At 51.6% G+C, this 24,265-nt stretch overlaps 1 protein-coding gene across 4 annotated transcripts; it reads right to left on the minus strand.

The window, feature by feature from the left end:
• Window positions 1-2,418: 2,418 nt before the first annotated feature.
• Window positions 2,419-22,490, minus strand: TRMU (tRNA mitochondrial 2-thiouridylase). 4 transcript variants are annotated; one of them, XM_044777694.2, is made up of 11 exons: window positions 22,334-22,490; window positions 19,383-19,548; window positions 15,644-15,750; window positions 12,680-12,802; window positions 9,207-9,379; window positions 7,608-7,661; window positions 7,457-7,523; window positions 5,529-5,637; window positions 4,080-4,169; window positions 3,554-3,636; window positions 2,419-2,990 (listed from the first exon to the last, which is right to left on the minus strand). In XM_044777694.2, exons 1-11 carry the CDS (start codon window positions 22,413-22,415, stop codon window positions 2,866-2,868), a joined length of 1,179 nt encoding a protein of 392 aa, XP_044633629.1. In that variant the 5' UTR covers window positions 22,416-22,490; the 3' UTR covers window positions 2,419-2,865. The 4 variants fall into 4 exon arrangements, with proteins under 4 accessions (XP_044633629.1, XP_014719962.1, XP_044633636.1 ...); XM_014864476.3 differs by lacking the exon at window positions 5,529-5,637 and adding an exon at window positions 5,688-5,788 and having other exon boundaries at window positions 4,025-4,169; XM_044777701.2 differs by lacking the exons at window positions 5,529-5,637; window positions 22,334-22,490 and adding exons at window positions 5,688-5,788; window positions 21,713-22,206 and having other exon boundaries at window positions 4,025-4,169.
• Between the last annotated feature and the right edge of the window lie 1,775 nt (window positions 22,491-24,265).

Raw genomic sequence — 24,265 nt, forward strand, 5'->3', positions numbered from 1 at the left:
CTCGTGCCTAGCTCTCGGCCCCGCTCAGTGGCCTGGTCTCCAAGCTCCCCTGGACCTGTCGCCCCAATGCAGGGGCATACTAAGCCGGTTGTGGGGCCCACTGCCCCTCACGACCCTTGTCCCAGGCACTGCAGCCCCCACACCAGACCTGAGGTAAGTCCCACGTGCCTGGTGCTGGCCTCCCTGCCCTCCTCCCTCCTTTGTCCTGTCCCTGGTGGTAGAGCCTGCCTGACCTGCAGGAGGGTGACTGCTCTGCGCTGAAGAACCGTCTGTCCCCACCCACTAGAGAACCAAGGGCACCTGGCCCCCCTCCTCCGGCTGGACGATGCCTGGCTTTGCCACCCATGCTGAGCAGAAACACTGCCAGCCACCGGTGGCCACGAGTACAGGCTTAGTGGTCAATTCCTTGCTCCCTGACCCACTGTCTAACCTCTCAAATCCAACCTTTGTCCCTGCCTGCCACTTCATCCAACCCTCCAGAGCCCACCTGGCTCCCCACATCTGTACCTCACAGAGGCCAGGGGGATCCTCAGCTCAAAACCCTCCCTCAGCCTCCCCTCCCATTCAGAAAGCCTGCTCCTCTCTGGGGCTTCTAGGCCCTGTGTGCTCTGGTGCCCAAGTGCCTATCACCCTGCTCCAGGGTCCTCCCTTGTAGTCAGGTGTGGCCTCTGCGACCTGCCTCCAGGGGGCTCCGACCCAGGCTGACACTGCCATCACCAGCAGCCCCTTTACTCAGCACTAGCAGCTTCTGAGCCCTGGAGAGTGGGGGCCACGTGACCCCTCCCAAGACGTTCCTCCTGCAGCACAGCACCTGGAAAACTGTGCTGCCTCTGGTCTAGAACTTTCTGACCCACAGGAGATGGTGAACCACATTTCTAGTCCCCACAGGAGCTAGAGTGAAGCACCAGGTGCTGGGTCTGAAGCCAGAGAGGAAGGGAGCCTGAGGTTCAGCTTGCTGTCCCCAGCGCCCAGGACAGATGGGTATGCCCTCAGGGCAGAGCACCAGGGACCATGGGGCCACCGGGAGCGTGGACAGGGGACTGACTATTCTGTACCCGCCGGGCAGGGAAGTTGGAGGCAGTGGGCTTGCAGACACACGCCCTCTCGAGAAGGGCCAATTTCCTGCCTGACCCAGCTGACAACAACTCCCACAGGCAGGGGGCCAGGAGGAAAAGTGCAGGAGAGGCAGCACTGTGCGTCTCCCAACTTCCCGCCTCCAAGTCCTGGGCCCAGCCCGTCTCTTCAACACCTACAACAAGATGACAGTCACCCCAGGACTCAGTGGTGACCAAAATGCCCCCAGGCCAAAGCGTGTTGCCCACTCAGCACAGCCAGCTCTGAAGTTCTTTATTCTCATGTGTCGAACAGCTCTCAGCCTGCCCTGAGCCACCCTCTCCGCACAGCACACACGTGCACACACACACACTCCCATGGTCTGAGCATGTGTCCGCTGAAATTCCCAGGGTGAAATCTTAACACCCAACGTGATGGTGTTGGGAGGCGGGGCCTCTGGGAGGTGACTAGGTCATGAGGGCAGAGCCCTCACGAGTGGCATCAGTGCTTTTATAAGAAGCCCCAGAAAGATCCCTTGCTCCTTCTGCCATGTGAGGACAAAGCAAGAAGATGGCCATCTGAGACCCACAGGAGGACCCTCACCTGACCACACTGGTGCCCTGATCTCCGACTTCCAGCCTCCGGAACTGTGAGAAATAAACCTATTGTTTAATCCCCCCAGTCTAGTACTTTGTCATCGCTGCCCAAAGGGATTAGACGCACACACGCACACGCGCACCCAGCCAACGTTCCACCTCACAGTAGCTCCTCACTGGGACTCAGGCCCTTCAGTCCTGGTTTTTGACGTGACTGACAGGCCAGGGTGCGGGGCACTCTGCAGGGGAAGGGGTGGCCTCCAGGCTGCCGCCCACAGACGGGGGGGGGGAAGGGGGATTCAGGGGGGCCTTAAGACACCTCTCAGACACACTGAGTGCAACCTTGCAAGCTGGGACTCAGCTCAAGGACCTTCACGAGTCCTCTGCCGCAGGGGAGGGTGGGCACAGCTGTAATAGGAGAAGGCTGGGATCTCAGAGAGGAGGAGGGCGGGGTCTCGACGCTCTCCCGTCCCTCACACTGTCACGGGGGCCCACCTGGGCCTCTGCCCCACTGGAGGCCACCGTCAGAATCGACATCTCAGCCAGAATTTTTTTTTTTAAGATTGGCACCTGAGCTAACATCTGTTGCCAATCTTTTTTTCTTCTTCTCCCCAAAGCCCCCCAGGACATAGTTGCATATTTTAGTTGTGGGTCCTTCTAGTTGTGGCATGTGGGATGCCACCTCAGCATGGCCTGATGAGCAGTTCCATGTCCTCGCCCAGGATCCAAACCAGTGAAACCCTGGGCCGCTGAAGCGGAGCACGCGAACTTAACCACTCGGCCATGGGGCCAGCCCCCCAGCCAGAATTTTTATTCGACGCTGTCCCTCAGCCCATACCGCCCCCTCCAAGGTCCCCTCCATGCTCCTGAGTGGAAAACCTTCCTAGGGTATGAAAGAGGAACTCTATAAATGCGGCACCTGGGACAGACCCACTGGCCAGCAAGTCCTTCTGACCAGTACTGCAACTTCGAGAAGACAGGGCGGGCCCTCTCCTCCCAGGGCGCTCCCAGGCTCTCGAACCTTTCTGGACCTTGGCCAGCCTGGCCGGGACTGGGCAGCAGATGCGCCCAGGCTCCCCCTGGTTTGGGCAGCAGCAGCCATGCCCCTGGCTGCCACACCCTGGGCTCTGCTCCTCCACATCTGTTCTTGGGCACTCGGCAGCCTCTCAGCCTCCATCAGAGTGTGGGACCCGAGCCAGGGCCATGGCCCGGGCCATCAATGGAGCCCTCGGTGGCCACTCTGGACTTGCTCTTGCCCTTCTGGAGCGTGTGGGCAGACGGCCCTAGGCGCAGGATTTTCCCGCTGCCCAGGCACTCGTCCCCTTTGTAGAACACAGCAAACTGAAAGGAAAGAGACCTGGGTCAGCTGCAGTAGGACCAGAAACAGGGGTGCCCGTGGGGCAGCCAGGAGCCTGGGCCCGTGACTGCTGGTCTGGGGCTGGGGAGAGGCGAGGGGGACAATGCTCTGCCTCTCCCTTTCCTGTCCTTGCCCTCAGAGGCTCAGCCTGGAGGCAGGGCAAGGAGGGGCAGCTAAGCCCTCCCAGTGGCCAAGCAGGAGCCAGGCCATCAGTGCCGTCATGGCTGGGAGAGGAACACCAGGTACAGGGCTCCCACCCTCACTGGCTGTGTGACCCGAGCACCCACACCGCCTGCCCCGTGACCCCTGATCTGTAAATCAGGTGCTCTGGCAGGGAGGAAGTGTGATGCATGAAGCCCCCTGGCCACAGCCCGCTCATCCGCACAGGTGCTGCCTGCGGGCAGATGAGCAAGTGCTGAAGCCCATCTTGTGCTCAAGGGCAGGGCTCTGGACCACAGGACTGGGTGCTGAGACCCCATCCTGCCTCCCAGCTGGGTGTCCCATCCTCCCTCTGGAGCACAGCACAGAGCTGGGTGCGCCCACTCACCTGTCCCAGGGTGAGGGCCCGCACAGGCTTCACAGCCGTCACCCACACGGTGCCGTCTTGATTGAGGGTCAGCACACACGGCACTGCGTAGAAGAGAGGGGCCCTTGGAGGGGGGCACTGGCCTTGCCACGTGTGGACAGCCCCAGGCCTCGACCCCCGGGGAGGAAGGGGCAGGAGGCCAGCAGCAGGGGGAAGAGGAATGCTCAGGGAGGCACAGGGTGACAGCCAGAGGGGCTCAGTGCTGCCTGCCCTGGCCCACACCTGGACCCTCACCCCAGCGGCCCTCCCTGCCTCATGGACACAGGAAGCTAGGCTGGGTCTCAACACTTCCCAGTCCTGTCCCCGAGTAGATAAGGGGAAAGGGGTTTTGAATATGTTATATAATATCAACAGTGGGGGACTCTCCTGCAGGAGACTAATCTCCGCATCCTAAATCTGGCCTCTCCTGGTGCATCCCGCCCACTCGGTCACCTAGCGCCATCTGGTGGCGGAACCGGAAGTGGCACTCCATCATCTTGTCACGGACCAGGGTGGCGGGTGGCTCCTCCGCGATCCAGTGCACGCGGCTGGTCCGCAGCAGGTCCCTGTACAGGGCCGGGTGGTCTGTCTGGGGGGCCTGCGGAGCGAAACGTGAAGGTCACAACACCGTGGAGCCCTTCACAGAGGAGCCCCGCCCCAAAGCCTCCTCACTGCACTTCCTTAACAACAACCCTCACAGCACACACTTGCTGAAAACTGCAGTGTCTGATGTGAAAATTCAGGTGATCATTCCACAAGTCTTTTAGCTCTCATTTTGCAGAAGAGAAAACTAAGAAACAGGAGGGAAAGTAACTTGTCCCAGTCACACTTAGCAAGAAGCAGAGGTGCACGAGGTCCGACCCCAGGATCTCACTCAGCACTCCTCCTCTAAGTTCAAGTCTCACCCTGTCCCCCACAACCTGCCTGGGGCCAGCGCCAGGAACATGGGGACCAGCCATGCCTCTGGCCTCTCTCTCGAAAAGGCCACAGCAAGAATCCCACCAAATTCCAAGTGGCTGGGGAAAGGGACGGTGCCAGCTCCCTGGGGCTGCACTGACGGGTCTGCTTCTGAGGCCCCTGTCCCCTGTCCTCATGTGCCCCCTGACTCCTAGGATCTAACAAGCCTGCCTCTGAGGCAAGACCAAAGGTATTAAGTCTGGGGGCTTCAGGCTCTAGGAGACCCATACAGGGACCAGTGTCAGTCAAAGACCCTTCTGGTTTTTCTCAAAGCAAAAGAAACCAGTGAATTTTACACTGAAACCACTTTAATTCATGTTGACCACAACCCCTGTCCAGGCTTTTACACCCACAGCTCTTCCTGGAAGGAGATGTCCCAGAATCTGCTGTCCTCTCTGCCTGTGTCTAAGAGAAGGTCCCCTAGGCTTTGTGACAGAGCACGAGATGACACCCCAGCTTGCTCAGAGGAGGGTTTCTCAGCCTCAGTACTACTGAAATGTGGGGCTGGATCATTCTGTTAGAGACGGGGGCTCCCTGGACTTCACCCACTAGTTACCAGCAGTACCCATTCCCCAAACGCTTCCCCATGTATGACAACCAAAAACATCCCCAGACATTACCGAATGTCCTGTGGGGGCAGGGGGGAAGGCAGGGCAAACCCACCCCCTTTGTGAAGCCTGCTCTAGAGCCAGGGATGGAGGCCGGGGCACAGTGGCTCATGGCCCCGCTGTGGCAGACAGCCTGGTTTGGTCCTGGCTGTGCCACCTCCATCATCCAACAATGACTCCCGGGAGCCCACTGTTGCTGTGCAGGCCCCATCCTAGGCACGAGGCTACCTCCTCTCCTTGGGACCTTCAGCACACTACTCCTTCCTTGAGTCTTGACCTCTTTTGTAGAATCAGAGGAAGTCTATCTATCATAGGGACTAATGTGATGATTAATAGAGTACCAGCACACAATAAGAGCCTAAGAAGTACCTTAAACAAAATCCTTCTGGTACCTTGGGCCAATCCCAGGAGGGTGAAGAGGAAAGGCAAGGATGCTCCATCCGTCATTGCTGCTCTGTACGACTTCACCAGCCCTGCCTCGTCTCACAAACACTGTGGGCTCTGCCAAAAACAGACCTCCGTCACCTGTCTACAAGGCTAGCCCGACTCACCACAAACACGTCACCCTTGGCGCCGTCCTTCTCCACCACATACCAGGGCTCACGTAAGCCGCCTATCTTGGCTCTCTGGCCCAATGTATACAGGAACCAACCTATGGAAATAGTTTCTCAGTGAGGGGGGAATGAGTCTCGTCTCGAACATCACCCCCTCGTGATGGGGAGCAGAGGGTGGGAGGCAGTGGGCAGAGGCTCCGTGGACTACTGAGGGGCAGCCCAGAGAGGCTGAGGTTCTCCGACCACCAGCAGCAGCCCTGACCAAGGCCCCGAGCTTGTCCCAGCTGCGGGAGCACCTGACCCACAAGAAGCAGGGACAACTCCTTTAGAATGTGGGCTGGGTGCCCTGACTGAGGCCATGAGTCCTGTCTTGCTGAGCTCCTGACGTATCTGTGGGTTTCGTAGGTATGCCCCCCACCTCCGTGTACTAACCACATCCGGGCCAGGACATCAGGGCTGCCCCCAAGTCCTCTGTGCCCAATTCCCCCCAAGCACCTCTGCGATCCCCCCACCCCCACAGCAAACATCGCAGGACCGTTCTGTGGAATGACCCACGCACGGGCAGAGATTACGGAGGGAACCTCGCGCCCTGAGCCTGGCGCACTAATTCAGTAAAGCTGGACATCTGAACTGCAGGCTTCTGTAAGCCATGAGCCATCTGAGGGCCCTCTGCTGGAGGTGGGTTGGGAGCACCCTGCAGTTCGGTCCCAGCAAGGCTGCCGCCTCTTCCTGCCTCAGAATGCTTGGCTCTCCAGGATCCCACGACATAAGCCCTGCTCCCCCCAACAGGAAGGGGAAGCCGTCTGCCCAAACCGAGTGAGGGATTGCCAAAGAACAACTCATTTGTGAGATGTCCGTCCGAGCGCCAGCCCTCGTCCTCCCAGCAGGTCAGACCGACACCGCATCAAGACTCGTCTGGTCACCAGGCCCGCAAGGGCACAGCCCCACCACATACCAACCCAACCTGTCCTCCCACCTGGGCTGTGAACTCTTGCGCCTGACTCGTCTTTGTCCCTGTCCTCCCTACACCAGCTCAGTACCTGCTCACGGCACCCCTCTCCCATAAAAGTTTGCAAATGAGTGAGCAGCACCGTGGGCAGCACCACTGCCTTGTGAGGGGCACCCCCTGATCCCACCCCTTCACTGTCCAAGTCACGAAGCTCAGGCTCTGAAGTCAGCCTAACTCCTTCCTCAGGGTGCGGCTTTTCTGTAGTCTAATAATTTCTTTTAAAGATTTTATTTTTCCTTTTTCTCCTCAAAACCCCCAGGTACATAGTTGTGTATTTTTAGTTGTGGGTCCTTTTAGTTGTGGCATGTGGGACGCCACCTTCAGCATGACTAGATGAGCAGTGCCATGTCCACGCCCAAGATTTGAACCGGCGAAACCCTGGGCTGGCGAAGCGGAGCACGCGAACTTAACCACTCGGCCACGGGGCCAGACGCTAATATTTCTTCATATAGTGAAAAAAGAAATTCTACTCACAAGAACTTCATACACAACTCAGAGGGCAAAGTCTTTTTGAGCCAGATGACATCTTTTTTTATTAGCTGCAATGCTTACAAGGAGCCCACCCCTTGAAATGCAAACCCCCAGTCGAAGCTACTGCTGCCGTCCTTGTTTCATCCATGTCTCCTCCCCAGCAGTCTTCTCTGACCACAGGGAATGTGGAAGGCATTATGGGTATCTGGTCTAATTTCACAGAGCCGGAACTCACCCCACGACTCACCAAGTTTACAGCGAAAAGTAGCCAGAGGCTGTGTCTCACCTTTGTGTGTTCCCAGAACCTTATTGTCTTCTATAGAAATAAATTTCCCAGGTCGAGGCTGTAAATACTGGAAAACAAACATTTCATTACTAATGGGTCCAGGTGCAGAGCAGAAACACGGCTCCATCCTTTTACATCAAAGAACACTCACCTGAAGGATGAAATTTTCAAAATTTCTTTTACCAACGAAACAGATGCCCATGCTCTGAAATGAAAGATAGGCCAACGATGAGATGAACGGATGGGCAAGAACGGGCCAGTGCCAGGAGAACCAGAGCCATGCTCCACTCAGGCCTCCTCAGGCCTCACCTCCTGCCCTGAGCCTCACACTTCCAGGCCCAGGGCCTGGCTTTTCTCCTCCAGCACCCACTGACACCAGTCACCACCAACAAACAGATCTTGAGAGGCCTACAGAATGTCTCAGCCTCTCGGGGTTTATTTAAGGTTCCCAAACTTGGACTGTGCCAGCTGATAAGCAAGGCCACATCACTTTCACACTCGGCAGGGTCTGGCCCCTGTGCTGCACACCGCCAGACCAGCCGCCCCAGGAAAGGAAACTAAAGCTGCTCAAGCTCTTTAGGCCTGCGTCCATGAGTTTCAGGAGGCATCTGAGGCAGAGTCTGAGGAAGGAGAGTCTTCCACAAGCTGCTACCTGCCAGCACAAGAAGACTGAGCTGGAAGAAGCTTCTCTTCCGCTGCCCTCATCCTACGGCTCCAGCACTTCTTTGGTCTGTCTCTCTAGAATGTGGTCCGATGAGGGTGGCTCCCTTGGCTCCTACAGAGTCACGCCCAGAAACTCAACAGGTAAAGGGATGAACAGAAATGATGGGTGGAGGGCTGTCTTCCTTGGGAACAATGACTTGCTGACAAAAGGCAGGGCCATGCCCATTCCCAGGCAGGCAGACATGGAGTAGGAGCTACAGCTAAAGCTGCCTCAACCCCTGAAACGGTCTGATGAGACCGAGTACACGAGGGGGTCTGCCAAGCTTGCCAGGATCATCCCATCGAACCCCTCCTCTAGCACCAAGCCCCCGCCACTGGCATCATCTGAATCCCAATGCGCCAGGCTCTCTCAGGGCCTTTGCACATCTCTTCCCACTTTCTGGACTGTTTTTCCCCCAACCATCTATGTGACACTAATCCTATTCATCCTTTGGGCCTTAGGTAAAATGTAATTTCCTCAGAGGCCTTTCTTGGCATCTCTATCTCCCAATCTAAATTAGAGCCCACTGGTGTCCTCTCTCACAGGATGCCATCCCTTCTCTCTCAGACACTTCCTGAGTTTACAGTGGTATGTTTCGGGTCTGTCTCCCCATCCTGACTGTAAGCTCCGAGAAGGCAGGGATGAACGTGGACGCCCCTCACTGTAGCCTGAGGCTAGCAGCACAAAGAAGGCACCTGACAAGGATGTGCTGGCCAAGGGAATGAAAACGGCAGATCTGTGTGCAGACAGCAACAGAGCTCTTCCCCTCACTGGGGTGTCTCGGGGCCTGGTCCTTACTGCCCTGCTCTCACCTGACAGGTTGAGCCAAGAGCACCCCACTGAGCTACCACGGCTGCTGGGAAAGCTGCCCCCACAGGGAGCCGAGGAGGACTCAGGAGGGAGAAGTCACTTTTAAACTGCTTTCTGAATGTCAACGGTGCCTCCTATTGCGCACGGGACCAGCTCCTCCAAGGTGCTGTGACCACAGGCCCGCTTGTCCCCAGACCGTGGAGATGGCGGACGTGAGCACACCCCCCTCAATCCTACCTCTTTTTTCTGAAGCACATGATGAAGTCTATTCTCAGCAGCTATTTTCTTTACAAAATCTTTTGTTAATCCCCCCAGAGGGAAGAGGGTTCTCCTCAGGGCGTCCTGGGAAACCTGGCTGAGAAAGAAGGTCTGGTCTTTAAAGCTGTCAGCTGCTTGGAGAAGTTTTACCGCTGCCAAAGAAGAAGAGATGTTGCAGGAATAAAAATAATGACACTTTGCTTTTAATAATGTCTTTCTGTTCACTTAGATTACCCGTGGTCTGGGGGAAACAAAGATGAACACTCAATAGCAGGCTACTGGAAAAAAAGAGCCACCGTGGTTAATATAAGAAAAAAGTCTCACTCCCAATTTTTCCACTTCTAAAAAAAAATACAGGGAAGATAGATTTTATGTGATAAGGAAATTTATTCCAGTTCATACTTTAGATTATACTATCTTCAAAGATGAAACATCTCATGAAAAAATGTTCTGAAGCACTAAGAAAAAAACAAGTCTAAACTAAATCCAGCCAATTAGGGAAAATTGGATGAGACAACAACTTACAGAAAATTCTGCTGACATGGTGTCAGCTGGCTGTTCTCTAACAATCCCAGATGTGTTCCTGCCACGGCTGATTTCAAGGACTCTCGTAACATCCCAGGGTCGCCCACCGGGGAAAGACTACGCTCCTTCGGCAGCAAATGGTTTTTGCTTAGAGTCCAAGCTGACATCTGTCAGATGCTCCTCTGCAATTTCTCTAATATTCTTTATTTTATTATAAAGAACCATTTCTGGCTTAGGGCAATGGTGCAGAGGTGTGACTGATCCTGGCCAATGACAGTGGTTCAGAAAAGAAGGCCTAGTCCCATCTCTGAGCCAGATCAGTCCCGCCTGGCATGTTACAGAACTTCCAAGACTGAAACTGTCAGATTCCCCACTGTGAAGTTCAAGGCCCAATGGAAAGAACTAAACACAGTATCATCAGCACGACGGTGTCACATTTCTCACATCTAGTGCAAAGAGAAGCCTCAGCAAGTTGCACTCAGAGCACGCTACACATGTGATGGGTCTAAACAACATGTGCACCAGTCTGGCTGGGCACAGTCACGTGTGTAACACGCTCTCTGTGTAGCTGTTTTCCATTCATGACCTCAAATGCGATTCTCACGTTAGCCATGTGAAGTAGAATGAAGCCCATTTTACAGATGAGGAAACTGACGATCAGATAACTAATGTGACTCACGCCGCGTGGGGCAGGGAGGAAATGGCAGAGCTGGAAACGGAGCCAACCGCTTAAATCTCTATTCTATTACTCTTTACATACAAAACAACAAAACCAGTCAAAAAATGAAAAACAGAGTCCGGCCAAGCAGTCATCAGGTAGGTAGACTCACCTGCCAAATGCCACTTTTTGTTTCAAAACTGAATTTACCAAATAGTGCATGTATAAAAGCCTCAGAATACTGGGAGTGATGTATATGTTTTTGTAGTTCTGAATTATTTTAAAACAAGCTCAAAATCTATTATTTGTAAAAAAGCAAGCTGGCAATCCTAAGCCATGGGAAGGAACTCACATTTGGCGAGGGCCTGCTTGTGCCAGGAGCTCTATTCACACACCTTTGCTCCTTCAGGCCTTGTGTGCACTCAACCAGGCCAGTGATGCCACCCGCCACCTTGTACAGGCGAAGAGACTTCCCTGGTCACAAGGCCAGGGCTCAGGAGCACCAGCTTCAGGCGCCAACTAACCCTGGGGCCAGGCCCTCTGCTGCCCGCTATGCACCCTCCCCACAGGCCCAGGCCCAGGCCAGGAGGCCTTATTGCAGGACTCCAGGGCAACTGAATAAGAATAAAATAAAAAGTTTTAGTGTGCCTAAAAAAAACAGTGAATGCAAAGACACTGTGGTATTATCAAAACAACTATACATAAAACTTACTCAACAAAATGTGTGCCAGTGGGATCAGAGAAGTTTCTTAGTGCCCATGGCTTATCACAAAGGTCCAGACAGCTCTGGAAGGCAAACAGTTTCTAGGAGGGAGGCAGCATGTCTGCTCAATAGGGCAATAAATCCTTCATCTACTCAGGGCCCTTAAAGCCACAGCCACTGGGTGCATTTTGCTGCAGAGCCCCACGTGGTAGGGCTTCGCATTTGAAATCATGTCTTCCTGATGTGGAAGGCTTCCCCAGGTGGGTGGCGCCCAGGAGCATGAAAGGCAGCACCTGGAGAGGAACTAGGGGGACAGCCGAGGAAAACTGCCATCTCTCCCCCAGTGTCAGTACCGCAGAGGTCCCCCTGGCAAACATGGCAGCTGCAGGCCCAGCATCTGCAGACAGCAGCGGGAGGCCTTCCCAACAAGTCAGTGCTCCCTCTGTCTGGGCTCGAAGCAGTAAGGTTATCTGTGCACCCTCTGCTGTGAGGAAGGAGAGAGGGAAAGACAACAGGGCAGCCACGCAACTGCCATCACACTCAGGGCTCCTGTGACAAAGTGCACCACCGCACGATGGCCGCAGCCTTCAAACTGGGCTCGGTGATGCAGAGGACACAACTCAGGTGGGCCTGGCACAGCAGAAAGAGCATAGATCATGGAGCTGGGCAGAAGTGGGTTGAAATCCAGCTCTAGTGGAGGCACTCAGGTCAAATGACTTCATCCAAGCCTCAGTTTCCTCATCTGTGAAATGGGATGAGAGTAAATACCTCCTGACACTGCTAAGAGGAGCAAAGTGGGATGTGTACATGGAAAGCCCCGAGCTGGGGGAGGGGAGCAGGTGGTCGTGAGGCAGAATGTCGGCGGGTCAGACATGGAGAAATGCTAATAACCCTTCAATGATTCACAACAACAGAAATTCCCTGCAGAATCATGGCTCTGGGCCCCATTTTGTCTTTCACTTAATAAGGATGTGAATTCCTCTTTTCTACACACAAATGTACACAGAGACAAGCCAGCAGCTTCCCAGTTCAGTCTGGCATTTACGTTTTTCCAGGAAGGTGAAACTTTGCTCCCTTTGATACTGATAAACTAATGTGTATATGGAATCCTTGTAAACATAGTTCCCAGCCTGGCCACCAGGCCTGCGCTATGAATGCCAGGTCCCAGCACTTGTGTCACATGGAGGTATACCTTGATCTCCAGCCCTCAACAACTCGAGGGTGAGTAACAGGGCCAACTGCACTCCAGTTACTGCTGTCAAATATTTCCTCAAATATCATGAGAACCCGCAAATCACCAAAACACAGTGTCTAGAACTGGGTTATAAATCACAGATTCAATTTTCCCAGCAGCGCCCGGCCCGGACTTCTGTTGCCAATCACTAGGCCCTTAGGCAAACGACCCTCTCAGCAACTCTCAAACTCTCAAAGAGGAAACCAAAACAAACAAGCCAGTTTGGAAGGCACAGAGGCCTGGCAGGTATACTCCAACGATGACCCACTGTCATTCCTCAAAATATTTCACTTTGTTCACTAACAAGCTCTGATGCGTGCACTTTTACTTACCATTTCTAACTTCAAAGCGATTTCTAAAAAGCCCTTCTGGCCTCTTCACGTGCTTCTGCTGAAAGACTTCGTCATCTTCCAGTGAAGTTCTTGCATAGTGACCTGTGGCAACCGCGTCTGCTCCTATGAGGGTTTTAAAACACAAAGATCAGGTCTCAGACTTGGCGTTTGCGGCGTTGGCCAGCAGCGGCCAAGGGCGCTTAGAGCAGCACGGAGACTGCAAGTCTACCCGACAGCGGCCGCAGACGACCGCGCCATCTCACAGCCAGAGCCCAGGGAGCAGGGGCACGCCTCAAATTCTGCTCAACGAGCGGCCTTTCACTCCTCATTTAAAAGGATATAACCCTGTTACAAGGGTTTATCGCCTCTTTAAGGGCCTTTCAAAAGTTACTATCTATTCATTCATTCTAGCTTATGGAAACAGGCAGATATGCACACAACGATTTAAGTACAAACAGCTCATCTGAGAGTTTCTTATACTAAGAAAAAACTGAAAATAACCAAAATGTTGAACACCAGGAGAATATGAAGTAAATTAAAATGCCATTGCCATAGTAACAGTGCCATGGGAAAATGCTTATGACTTAGAGTGAAAAGTCTGTAATACTATGATGGCACTTCTTATACCATACAGAAAAAGATGAAGAAAAATATCAGAAAGTCTATTCCTTTGATTCTGGGAATTAAAATTACAGATGACATTTTCCCTCCTCTTTTCATTGTTCTGCAAATTTTCCTTAATAATTACATATTATTTTTATCATGGTGAAGGACCATCTAGCACATTCAAGTTCTTCTTTCCACATTATGCAAAAAAGTGAAATAACCTACCAAGGTATATATTAGTCCATAACCTTTCACTGTGTGAAAATCTCAGATATTCAGTATTGCAAGACACTTTTTCCTGGAAAGTGCAGCAAAACGAATTCAGTGCTTAACCAACCAAACTAGCTCAGTGTAAAAAAACGACACAGTAAGAATTAACTGTTGCACAGTAACTACCTGAAAAAGTGCACTTAGGAACACATTATTACACCGCAATTGATTTTCTAATAGAAAAAAAAAAAACAACGCTTTAAGTCTATTTCCTTAAAGAACAACCACTTACACTGCCAAAAGCACAGGATGCTTCTGTGAGGAGTCCTAAGATTTCAGGAGGCTAGGTTTCATGTATTTTTATTCTGTTACACTGTTCATGCAGTAAATTCAGACTTAGAAACACTCCCTAAGGAAATTCCTTCCAACACATCCCTGACAGATGGCCACCTAGGGGCCTGAAAAGCTAAAGTGACAGGGAGCTTTGAGCTCTCCAGAGGCAAGCATCATTCTCCTCCTGAAGAGCTGTCTGTGCCTCCCGGAGCAACATATTTCTCCTGTGCATCCAGCTCTGCCCTCTGGCGTCACACACTAGCAGGTAATCATAAATCATATGCTTGAGCACCGCTGTGAGGACCCCACACAGTTCATCAGATGGTATATTTCCAGACATGCTCAAAATCAAAATCAATACACACTCCACACATCTGTCGCTCTTTTTCCTGAATAAACTGGGATGAAGTGTACCCCACCAGACGTAGCCTACCCAGGGCAGACTACAGTGGACCCCTCTCCCTTCTTTGGACGTTCTCTGATCACAAGGCGAGCGCAGGCTGTGCGGCTCTGAGGACAGACATCAGACATCAGGCTCACCGTCAGCTCGAGGCACCTCAAGGCCCCAGATCTTCTCCTGATCTTCCACTAGGAGAATTAATTGATTGAACCGTGGTAGCAAACTTTGCATTTATCCCTGTGCGATTTCATGTTTTTGGTGTTAGTTAGGATTCAAGTTTGTTAAGACTTTTTGGTTCTTTGTTTTTGTAGGCATTTTTTTACTACCTAACTCCAGGAACCAACTTTTCATCACTGTCATCTCAGCTGCAGGTCACTTGTACATTGGATCTGCAAGCCTACTTTCTCCCCATCTAAGTCATTTCGGAAATGCTGACAGGACAGAGCTGCCAACAGTCCTGTGATACCACTGGACCACGGGCACACAATATGTCTCGGCATAGGGCCAGACACGGCAGGGTGAGCTGTGATGGGGCAGAACCAACTAAAAGGCCAGTATCTGCAAGTTCCGAAGCTTATTATTGGTGGTCCCAACAGGAGGAGACAAGAAAAAGAACCGGGAATTCACAACAGCACAGCAACAGATACCAAGAGATAGTCTAAGCAAGCAAGTCAGCATCAGGAAGGTTCAACGTACAGGAAGGGGGATGTCCCCACAGGCAGACGGAAATGAGAAAGCAGAAACCTAGGAAGAGACAAAATCTGCAGGCAAGCTGTCAGAGGTAGCAGGGCCTTGACTACAAGATGGGTTTTTACAACAGGCGAGTAAGACATGGCTTCAAACCCAGGGAAACAAAACAGAGACCGAGGATCCTGAATCAGGGACAGACCCGGACCTGTTGTCGGGACGAAGCAGACACTCGCTTTTAGAAGAAAGAGAGGAGGTCTCCGCAGGACTAGAAAAGAGGATAGCTAACATGACACTAAATGCTGAGTTTGCTGAGCCCCGCATTAGGGCTCCTGAAACTTCCACTAAATACAATCACATCTGGAACCAGAGCTGCTCTGAGCAACGCAGAACCTACAGGCAGGGCCCAGCGGCCCCATCTTTCAACGCTCTGGCCAGTGATCCGCACCTGCCCGCAGGACTTTCTGAAGCTGTTCTCCTGAAATCGACCGTGCCTGTCCTTCTATTTGTGCGGTCCATGATGAAGAGGTACTCTCCACTCCTGGAGATCCTACTATTTCACATCGCCACAAAGCTCTTCCTTACTCAATGAAATACAAAATACTATCATTTTCACTGCTTCCTTTCTGTCCGAAAGATGACACTGTTTACGAGGTTTTGGATTCTGGCTATCTATAAAAATCTTATGATTTTTTAAAAGACAAAGGAAGATAATCCAAATTACTTACCAAGATTATCCAGAGCATAACGAAAAAAACAGCTGAATTTGATATGCTTGTTGCAGACTATGTCAGGATTGGGAGTTCTTCCTTTTTCATATTCATTTAAAAAATCACTGGAATAAAAGAAAAAGACTTTTCATTTCTTAAGTATGAAACATTCCTCAAAAAATAAACCAGTGAAATTACTCGCTTAATTTAGAGTTTCTCCTTGTCTTTCCAAAACTATAATTTTCCACAAAACAGGAGAGCTTCAGTATACAGCCATTTTCATAAAAAATTTGCTTAAAACCAGCTGCACTTTCCACTTGAATCTATGATAACTAATAACCTGGACTTAAATAAGGTATTACTACCTGCTGCTATGGCTTAGTAGCCATTCCATCTCCCCAAAGGCTCAGAGGCTGTGGGAGGGGCTGAGAGGGACGCACTAAACCCCGGCTTCCTTCCACTTCTCCAGCCGAGGAAGGCTTGGGTGAGGAACAGAATACGCCCAAGACAGAGCAGGACTAAAAGCATCTGGAGTAATGACTCAGGGCTCTCTAAGCCATTCCACAATCTCGGCCTGGGAATACAGGTCACCGGCAAATGTGCCAAAGAATACTTTTCTAATGTGACCAACACATGCTTCTGAGAACCAGCCACCTCCTGGCACCTATGGGTGGGTCAGACACCCGAAGGAAGTGGATTTCAGCTCTAACAGACCGAGCACACAGGAGAAGGATGATTCAGTAGGAACTCCCTGGGCTTCGAGGACTCACTTCAGGAGGGTCATGATGCCTGCCTCAGGAGTTTAAACTCGGGTGTATTTTGATATATGTGATCATCATTTTTTCATTTAACCTAAAGCTCTCCATTGATCAACAATGGTTAAAAAAACACGACACTTGGGGGCTGGCCCGGTGGCGTAGCCATTAAGTTCACACGTTGCGCTTCGGTGGCCCAGGGTTCACTGGTTTGGATCCTGGGTGCAGACATGGCACCGCTTGGCAAGCCATGCTGTGGTGGGCGTCCCACGTATAAAGTAGAGGAAGATGGGCACGGATGTTAGCTCAGGGCCAGTCTTCCTCAGCAAACAGAGGAGAATTAGCAGCAGATGTTAGCTCAGGGCTAATCTTCCTCAAAAAAAAAAAAAATCAAAACACAACGCTGCTCAGGAGGGTCATGTTATGAAGACAAATTAAGAATCTGCACAGGGTCACAGGTCAAGTGCACATTCCATGTTAGCAGGCAATGCCAAACTGTGTTCCTACCGCGTGTCACTCCTCCCAGGAGTGCAGAAAACTCGTGTTGCTCCATATTTTCAACACTTGATATTATTACACCCTTTCTTTTTTTTTTTGTTAGAAAGTCGTCAACAGATTCATTAAGCTGTAAACTACTTAAGGCAGAACCCATGTTTTACTCTCTCTGTATGTCCATAGCCTCCAAAACTTTTTCTACTTAATAAGCATTAAATAAATGTTGAAGAGATTGAACATTTAAACCAGTTTATGAAAAGCAGATACTATTCACCATTTCCTCAACGGCATACAGAAGACGCTTCAGTTGGCAACAGCAAAAGCAATGGAGCACAGCACAGTGAAAGGAGAGAGTCCTCGCCTGCACTTTGTGAGGGAGATGGCCCCTGGAAAGAACACCTGGGCTCTGACTCTTGAAGGCCAAGTGCGTCTTGAACAAAAGAATTCAGAAGAAATTTCGGAGCTAGAGAGGGTTATTATAGCAGTGAGCATTCAGAACAAAGAGATCAATGAGCACAATTATAACCACACCCATAGGCAGTGGAGACAAGGCCAGGACAGACAGAAGACTGGTCAGAGCCCAGTGAGCTGAGAGGCTGCACAGAGATGAGCCAAAGACTCTAACAGGGCTCTCTGCCTTCAGCCCGACCAGCAGAGCCCAAGGGTCTGTGCAGGGACGTTAACAGAAGGCACTGGGAACACTGGCCTGGAAACACGGCTCTAAGCCAAGCTCTGCTCCTAATCTGACAAAGGACTCAGGACAAGTCATTTTACCTGTCTGACCCTAGTTAGAGGTGAGTTAACCTCCAAAAAAATGATCCACTCACATACTTTCAAAACTAAGCAATAAAGGGTGAAGTTTAAATTCACTTGGATTTCTTACAATCACTTCAAACCCTGCAGTACTCAAAGGAACCCCCAAAATTGCCTTTCCAACCCATCTAGACTTAATCTTGAAGCTATCACTGACTCCTTGCTTTCTCTTGCCCCCTCACTCATCAAGCCCCATCGCACCATTTCCCAAAGTAAGACCTGAAGGAACCCCTCCATCAGACTCGACTGAAGTGGCTTGTTGAAGTGCAGGTTCCAGGGCCCCGTGCCAGACCCAGGTCCAGGTATGTGTTAACAAGCAACCTCAGCTGACTTTTTAGCCTGACATCTACTGCCCAGGGGATCTGTCCTCTGGGGACCCATCACGGCCAGCCTTACCCTCCCATCCACACTCCCCACGTTATTCCAAGTCTCTAGCAGCAGTATTTCCTGAGATTCTCGGCCTGCAGCCTCCTCCTGTAATTGATCCTACACCTGGCGGCCAGATTTGTCTCTCTAATAATGAAAATAACAAGAGCTACGTTTATTGCTTAACAATATACCAGGCACCGTGCTAAGAGCTTTATATACAATCTCATTTAATTCTTACAATAACCCTGGGAGGTATTATCTCCATTTAAAGGAGAAAATTGAGGCTTAGAAAAGTCAAGTCAATTGCCCAAGGTCATACAAGTGGCAGAATCAGAACTAAACACAAGGATTTCCTGATGCTAAAGCATTAACCCACCCCTGTGCACACCACTGCTGCCTCGGATGCCTTCAATGGCCACCAAGGCCCTAGAGCCTAGTCAAGGCTCACCACTCTCCAGCCCTAAGCATCCTGCCTCTGCAGCAACAAGGGTCCACCGAAATTTTTCAACAGTCCCCAAATAAATGACGGGCATTTCTCCTCCTCTTCACTACTGCTCTTGCTATCCCATGTGGAATGTCTTCTCTACTCCGCTATTTTCAAGGGCAGGTCAAACCTCACCTCTTCTAGGAAGCCGTCCTGACTACTCCATATGACACATTTCTCCCTCTTCTGAACCTGCACCATTTCAGTAGAATTTCTGGTACTTCCTACATGCCACTCACTACCATTATCTCTTATGAAGATAACATCCTCCTCCCAACTAGAATGTAAACTCCTACAGAACAGAACCATGGTTTATCCATCTTTATGTTCCCAAATGTAGCACAGTGCCTAGTACAAAGTAAGAGCTTAATAATAAGTGTTGAGATTATATTTCATTTTTAAAATTTTTGTGTGTTTCTTTGTTATTTTCAAAGGCAAAGGGGGATGGATCACCTAACTCTTTTTCTCAGAACCCCTTAATCACTGACCTGCATGGGCAGTGGACGGATACTCACCTCATGGCACCTTCCAGGGCAGATCTCAGCCTTAGCTCCCCTCGCCTAAGTTAGCAGCAAGTTGTTGTCAAGGTTCAAGAGGCATTAAAGAGACTGCTGGCAGGGGGCACAATAACAGGAATAAGAGCTGGGGGGGCTCTGGGATCCAGGCTGGCCTCTCACACAGAGCTCCAGAGAGCAGCTGAGGCTTCCCACACATGGTCTTTGGCACCACTGCCAAAGAGCACCAGCTGCTGGCCAACAGACTGGCTGGCTACGGCAACCCTCCCCTGGGAAAGGATTCACTGCTCATCGGGAACGCTTCTGTGTCTGTGAACTGCACTCACCTGAACACATCGTTCCAATACTCCTTCACATAGGACACTTGATGGAAAGGGATGTCCAAGATTTGGCAAACTCTGTAAGCATCTTCACAGTCTTTGTCAGCAGTGCAAACTCCATGTTCATCTAGCGAGTCCCAGTTCTTCATAAATACCCCTGTCACTTGGTAACCTGGGGGAAGAAGGAAGGACAAATTAAAGAGAGTATATAAAATCAACCTTTGGAATACTATTCAGCCATAAAAAAGAACAAAGTCGTCCCATTTGCAACAACATGGATGGACCTTGAGGGAATTATGTTAAGTGAAATAAGCCAGACAGAGAAGGACAATCTCTGTATCACTCCACTCATATGAGGAATTTAAACCTGTGGACAAAGAGAACAGATTAGTGGCTACCAGGGGAAAGGGGGGGTGGGGCACAAAGAGTGAAAGGGTGCACCTACAACACGACTGCCAGACAATACTGTACAACTGAAATTTCACAAGATTGTATCATTAACTCAATAAAAAATAAAAAAAAATAGTAAAATAAATAAAATAAAAAATAAAATCAACCTTCAGTGAAGAAGGCAGCGATTCCCGAGCTCCTAGCAGCTCCGACACACCATGCTCCCGTGCCTCCATGTGCTGGCTTGCCTGCCAGTCCTTTGCCACACGGCCCCCAGAGCTGACTCCCATCTTGGTGAAGGCCTGACTCTCCCCGGCTGACTGAGAGGCTCCTTCCCCTGCACTCCCGCTGCACTCTGTAAAGGCCTCCATCATCACAATACATTGTTGGACTGACCTGTTTGCCTGCATCCCCAGGATATGAGCAAGATGGCATTTTTTCATCTTTGTGTCCCCACCCTGTGTCAGCACAATGCCTAGCACATAGAGAGGTTTAGCAAATTTGTGCTGAATGAAAAAGCAGAAATTCAAAAAATTTTTTCAAAGCAAATACAAACCACCATTCAGTTATCAGAAAAGTAAATTCATTTCAAAAGTTATTTCCAATTACCATCTAAGATAGATTCAAAGTCACCAAAGACAATTAAAATTTTGGCTATTTTAAAGGCTGTATTACCTATACAATTTATGACCTATTTTTTTCCTTTTCTGTTGTGACAAAGTGTCCAAATGTTGGAAAGACCAACTTTAGCCTTACACCATCTTAGTGAACTACACAGGCGCCTACCGTTTATGAGAAATCTGTTTCTTTTGGGTAGACTCAATGAAACAAGACAGAGTATTTGACTGTAAAAGGCTTACTATAATACTTCAAGGGACAAAGATTCGAGGGCAAAGCTTTGCCAAAACTAAAACGCCACATTTGCAATACCACCCCCAGCCCAGCAGGTGGTCAGGCCCTCCCGCCTCTGCTTCCAGAAGCACCTGACTCTGCTCCACTTACAACACACACCACACTGGGCTCCAGCTGTTCCAGTCTGTCCCCCCGTGAAACGAAAGCATGGAACTCCTCAAAGGGCAGGGGCTGTGTCTCATATAACTCTGTGTCCCCAGCACCTAGCAGAGCCCAGCACAGAACAGGAGCTTAAAAAGTGCTTATAGAATGAGTAAACAACTCCACACACAGAGCTTTAAAAATCCAGTCTTCTAGAGCCTCATCGGCCCCATCATCTTTTGCATGGAGCCATGACCCACTCACAAGGGCACAGGCTCAGGCACTCTGGGATGGGAACTCAGTGCCTTGCTTATCTCTAACTCCCCAGGGGGCACGTGACAGAACATGCACCTCCAACAAGACTAGGAGAGCCCCGGATGCCAAGAGGAGAGGACCGTGCTTTTTCTTTGCTACATCCATCAGTTTCCCCAAAGGAAGGCTGGAGCATGAAGTTGTATGGTCTGGATCCTGGGCAAGAGGCAGAACTTAGCTTCCTGAAGAGTAAAATAATACGTCTGGTATCCCCATGCCCAGTCCTCCACATCTCCCAAAACAAGTCCACACCCCTTGTCAGGAACCCTCAGGGGCTCTGCACTGTCTACCCAAGATAGTCTTAGGTCCCTAACATCACATCTTCAAAGCAGGGCTCAACCCACTTCTCCACCCTCCTTCTCCTTCCACTTCTCTCTGGCCAGACCCAGCCAACACTCGGGCCTCTGCGCTTCTGCACGGCTGCGGACCCTGCCAGGAGAGCCTGCCACCTGACCTCACACCCCTAACTCTTCGCTTCGTGAAATCCTACTCTTCCTTCAAGTCTCAGCTCAAAGACCACCATTTCTATGATGCTCTGAGTCCCCCTTTCTCACAATTATATATGCTTAGAGTTTGCCTACGTGCCTATTAAGCACTTTTTATTATACCGCTCATAATAGTTATTAATAACATGTACTAACAGCCACTGACGTTGCCTGAACGCCTCCTATGTGCTGGAGACTGGGGTAAACCGTCGTATGTGTTACATCACTTAATCCTTCCAGAAACCCCATGAGGGAGGTGTTGTCTCCACTGCGAGGCGGGGAGAGTTTAAGGAACCGGCCCAGGGGCAGGAACCTCGCATTCACGCAGCATCCCAGGCGCCTGGCACGAGAGGCAGCTCACAGCAGGGGCTCCACGCGCGTGGCTAAGCGGACGAGGCCTCACCACGCGAGGGCCGCGCAGACGGAGAACTCGGACGGGCGCTGACCTCCGCTCCCCGCCCTCCCCCCTTCAACGCCCGGGACACAGGCCCGGGCTCCGGCGGAGAACGGCGACCACAGGCGCGCTCGCACAAGCCGACGGCCCGCGGCCGGCCGTGGACTGGGACGAGGCCTCTCCGAGCGGCTGCCGTGCCCGCAGGGGTCAGCGCCCCGACGCCGCCGCCCCGCCGCAGGGCCTCGAGCACGGCCCCGGAAGTCCCGCAGTCGGGGACCAGGCGGCCCAGCGGCTCCGCCAGCCCCGCGAACGGGGAGAAGCCCGGCGCGGACGCGACCCTCGCGGCGTCGCAGGAGGCTGGGCTCCCCGAGGAGGCCGCTCACCTCTCCGCCTCAGCAGCAGCGCGGCCACGGCGCTGTCCACCCCGCCGGACAGGGCGCACACGACGTGCCGCGCCGCCTGCATCCGCGCGCCGCCAACTCTCCACTGCCACCGCCGCTTCCGCGCCGCGCCGGAAAGCCCGCCTCCGCCGCGGTGCGCCGCGGACGCAGCCCGGCCGGGAGCGTGTGCTCGGCGCGCGGCGTTCCGCGAGGCCCGCAGTCCGGGCCTCCCTCCCTGGGCGTTCGTTCGGTGGCCCCGGCTCCGCCCGCGCCCGCGCCCTCTGCTCGCCGCGCTCTCGTCTTCCCTCCTGCGCGCGCACCGCGGCCCACGGTGCTCAGTACCAGCCTGCGCTGGCGTCTGAGTGCGCTGCGCGGGAGGGCGTATGTTGTTCCCAGGTACTCCCGGACCGGGGGAGTCTGGGCTCACGTGGGCGCCTGGTGCTGGGCTGATAAATGAGGGCAGCTTGGGGGATCAGAACTGGCCTCCCCAAAACATGTCTCTTTGGGTCGATCATTTTTAAGAATGAAAGACTTGGATGTTCCCCCTAGCTGCCTAAAAGAAGTCAAGGTGAAAGGCCTGTTCTAGGAAGGAACTGACAGAAATGGCAAGCAATAGGGTATATTGGAGTATATGAGGAAGCCATATGGTGTAAACCTAATTCAGCCTGACTTTGTTTTTTACAAAAGGGCCTGACGCGGCTGTTGAGCATGCATTGTATATCTGCTTTAAACATTTACTATGGCAAGAACAAATGCCCTTAAGATAAAGGTGCAATTCCCCCCCCCCCCCCCCCCCCCGCCCCCGTTGGCATTTTCTTAAGGATAAGCATCTTTCCTTAGGCTAGAAACTGACTGCTGTGCTCACCTTTGACCACCCAGCTAGCCTTTGACCACCCAGCTCACCTGTGACCACCCAACTTGAGACAGCAGACGTGCCACCCTGCTGTGTCCATCAATCGCTGTGCCGACAGAGCAGTCTTGTGATTATTGTAAAAGGGACATTTCAATCATATGTGAAACATCCTCTTTGGGGGTATATAACCACTCTGTGCACTCCACTTCTTTGGTGCCCTTTCTTCCTTTGGGAAGGAAGGCCGTGGGCCATGGTCCTCACATTTTAGCTCAAACTAAACTCACCCAAATTTTCATTTATAGATTGGTTATGGATTATTTTCGTCAACGGAACTAATACCATGGATAACTCTAGTATAATGGAAGCAAGGTGGGGTGGACAGGAAGGCACCAGCAAGCCCATTTTTATTAAAGTTCCGTTTCTCTGGTTGCATTGTCTATAGATGGCCTGGGAACACGTGTTTATCAAGTATTTGCATTTCCATCTCCATATAAATTGTCTCCCTCCCCTTTGAAGTCCCAAACCACTACCCCCAACACCCTCCTTTGTCTTTCGCTGAAGATGGTATTTACAGTGGTGGCTTCAGCCATTCTGGCAAGTTACTCGTTCTCCTGGGTTTCTCCCATGTATACGTGTTATTAAACTTTCTTTGATTTTCTCCTGTTGTTCTGTCTCCTGTCAATTTAATTCTTAGACCCGCCAGAAGGACCTAGAGGGGAGAGGAATTGTCCTTCTCCCATACAGGAGGAACTGAGGTGCCTTGGTGCCATCAGACTGGAGATGTGGCTGTTCCTGAGTGAATGAGCGAGTGAATGCATGCCTGGGGGAGCCTGGCAAATGACAGATGGGAGATTTTTGGATGATGGAAACAGCAGAACTTGGAAACATTTGCTGGGCCTAAAAGATGACTATGGGAAGGTAGGAGGGCGCAAATGAAACCAAAGGAAGAGGCCTGGATAGGAGACTGCGATAGAGCAGAATGGGCTGGAGGTCCAGTGACTGACCCACCAAGAGGCTGGGAGAGCAAGGACATGGCTGTCAGTGGAGTGCTGAGGCCAGGGATGACACACACAGACCAAGAG

Source organism: Equus asinus, chromosome 4 (assembly GCF_041296235.1).
Source record: "Equus asinus isolate D_3611 breed Donkey chromosome 4, EquAss-T2T_v2, whole genome shotgun sequence".
NCBI lineage: Eukaryota > Metazoa > Chordata > Mammalia > Perissodactyla > Equidae > Equus > Equus asinus.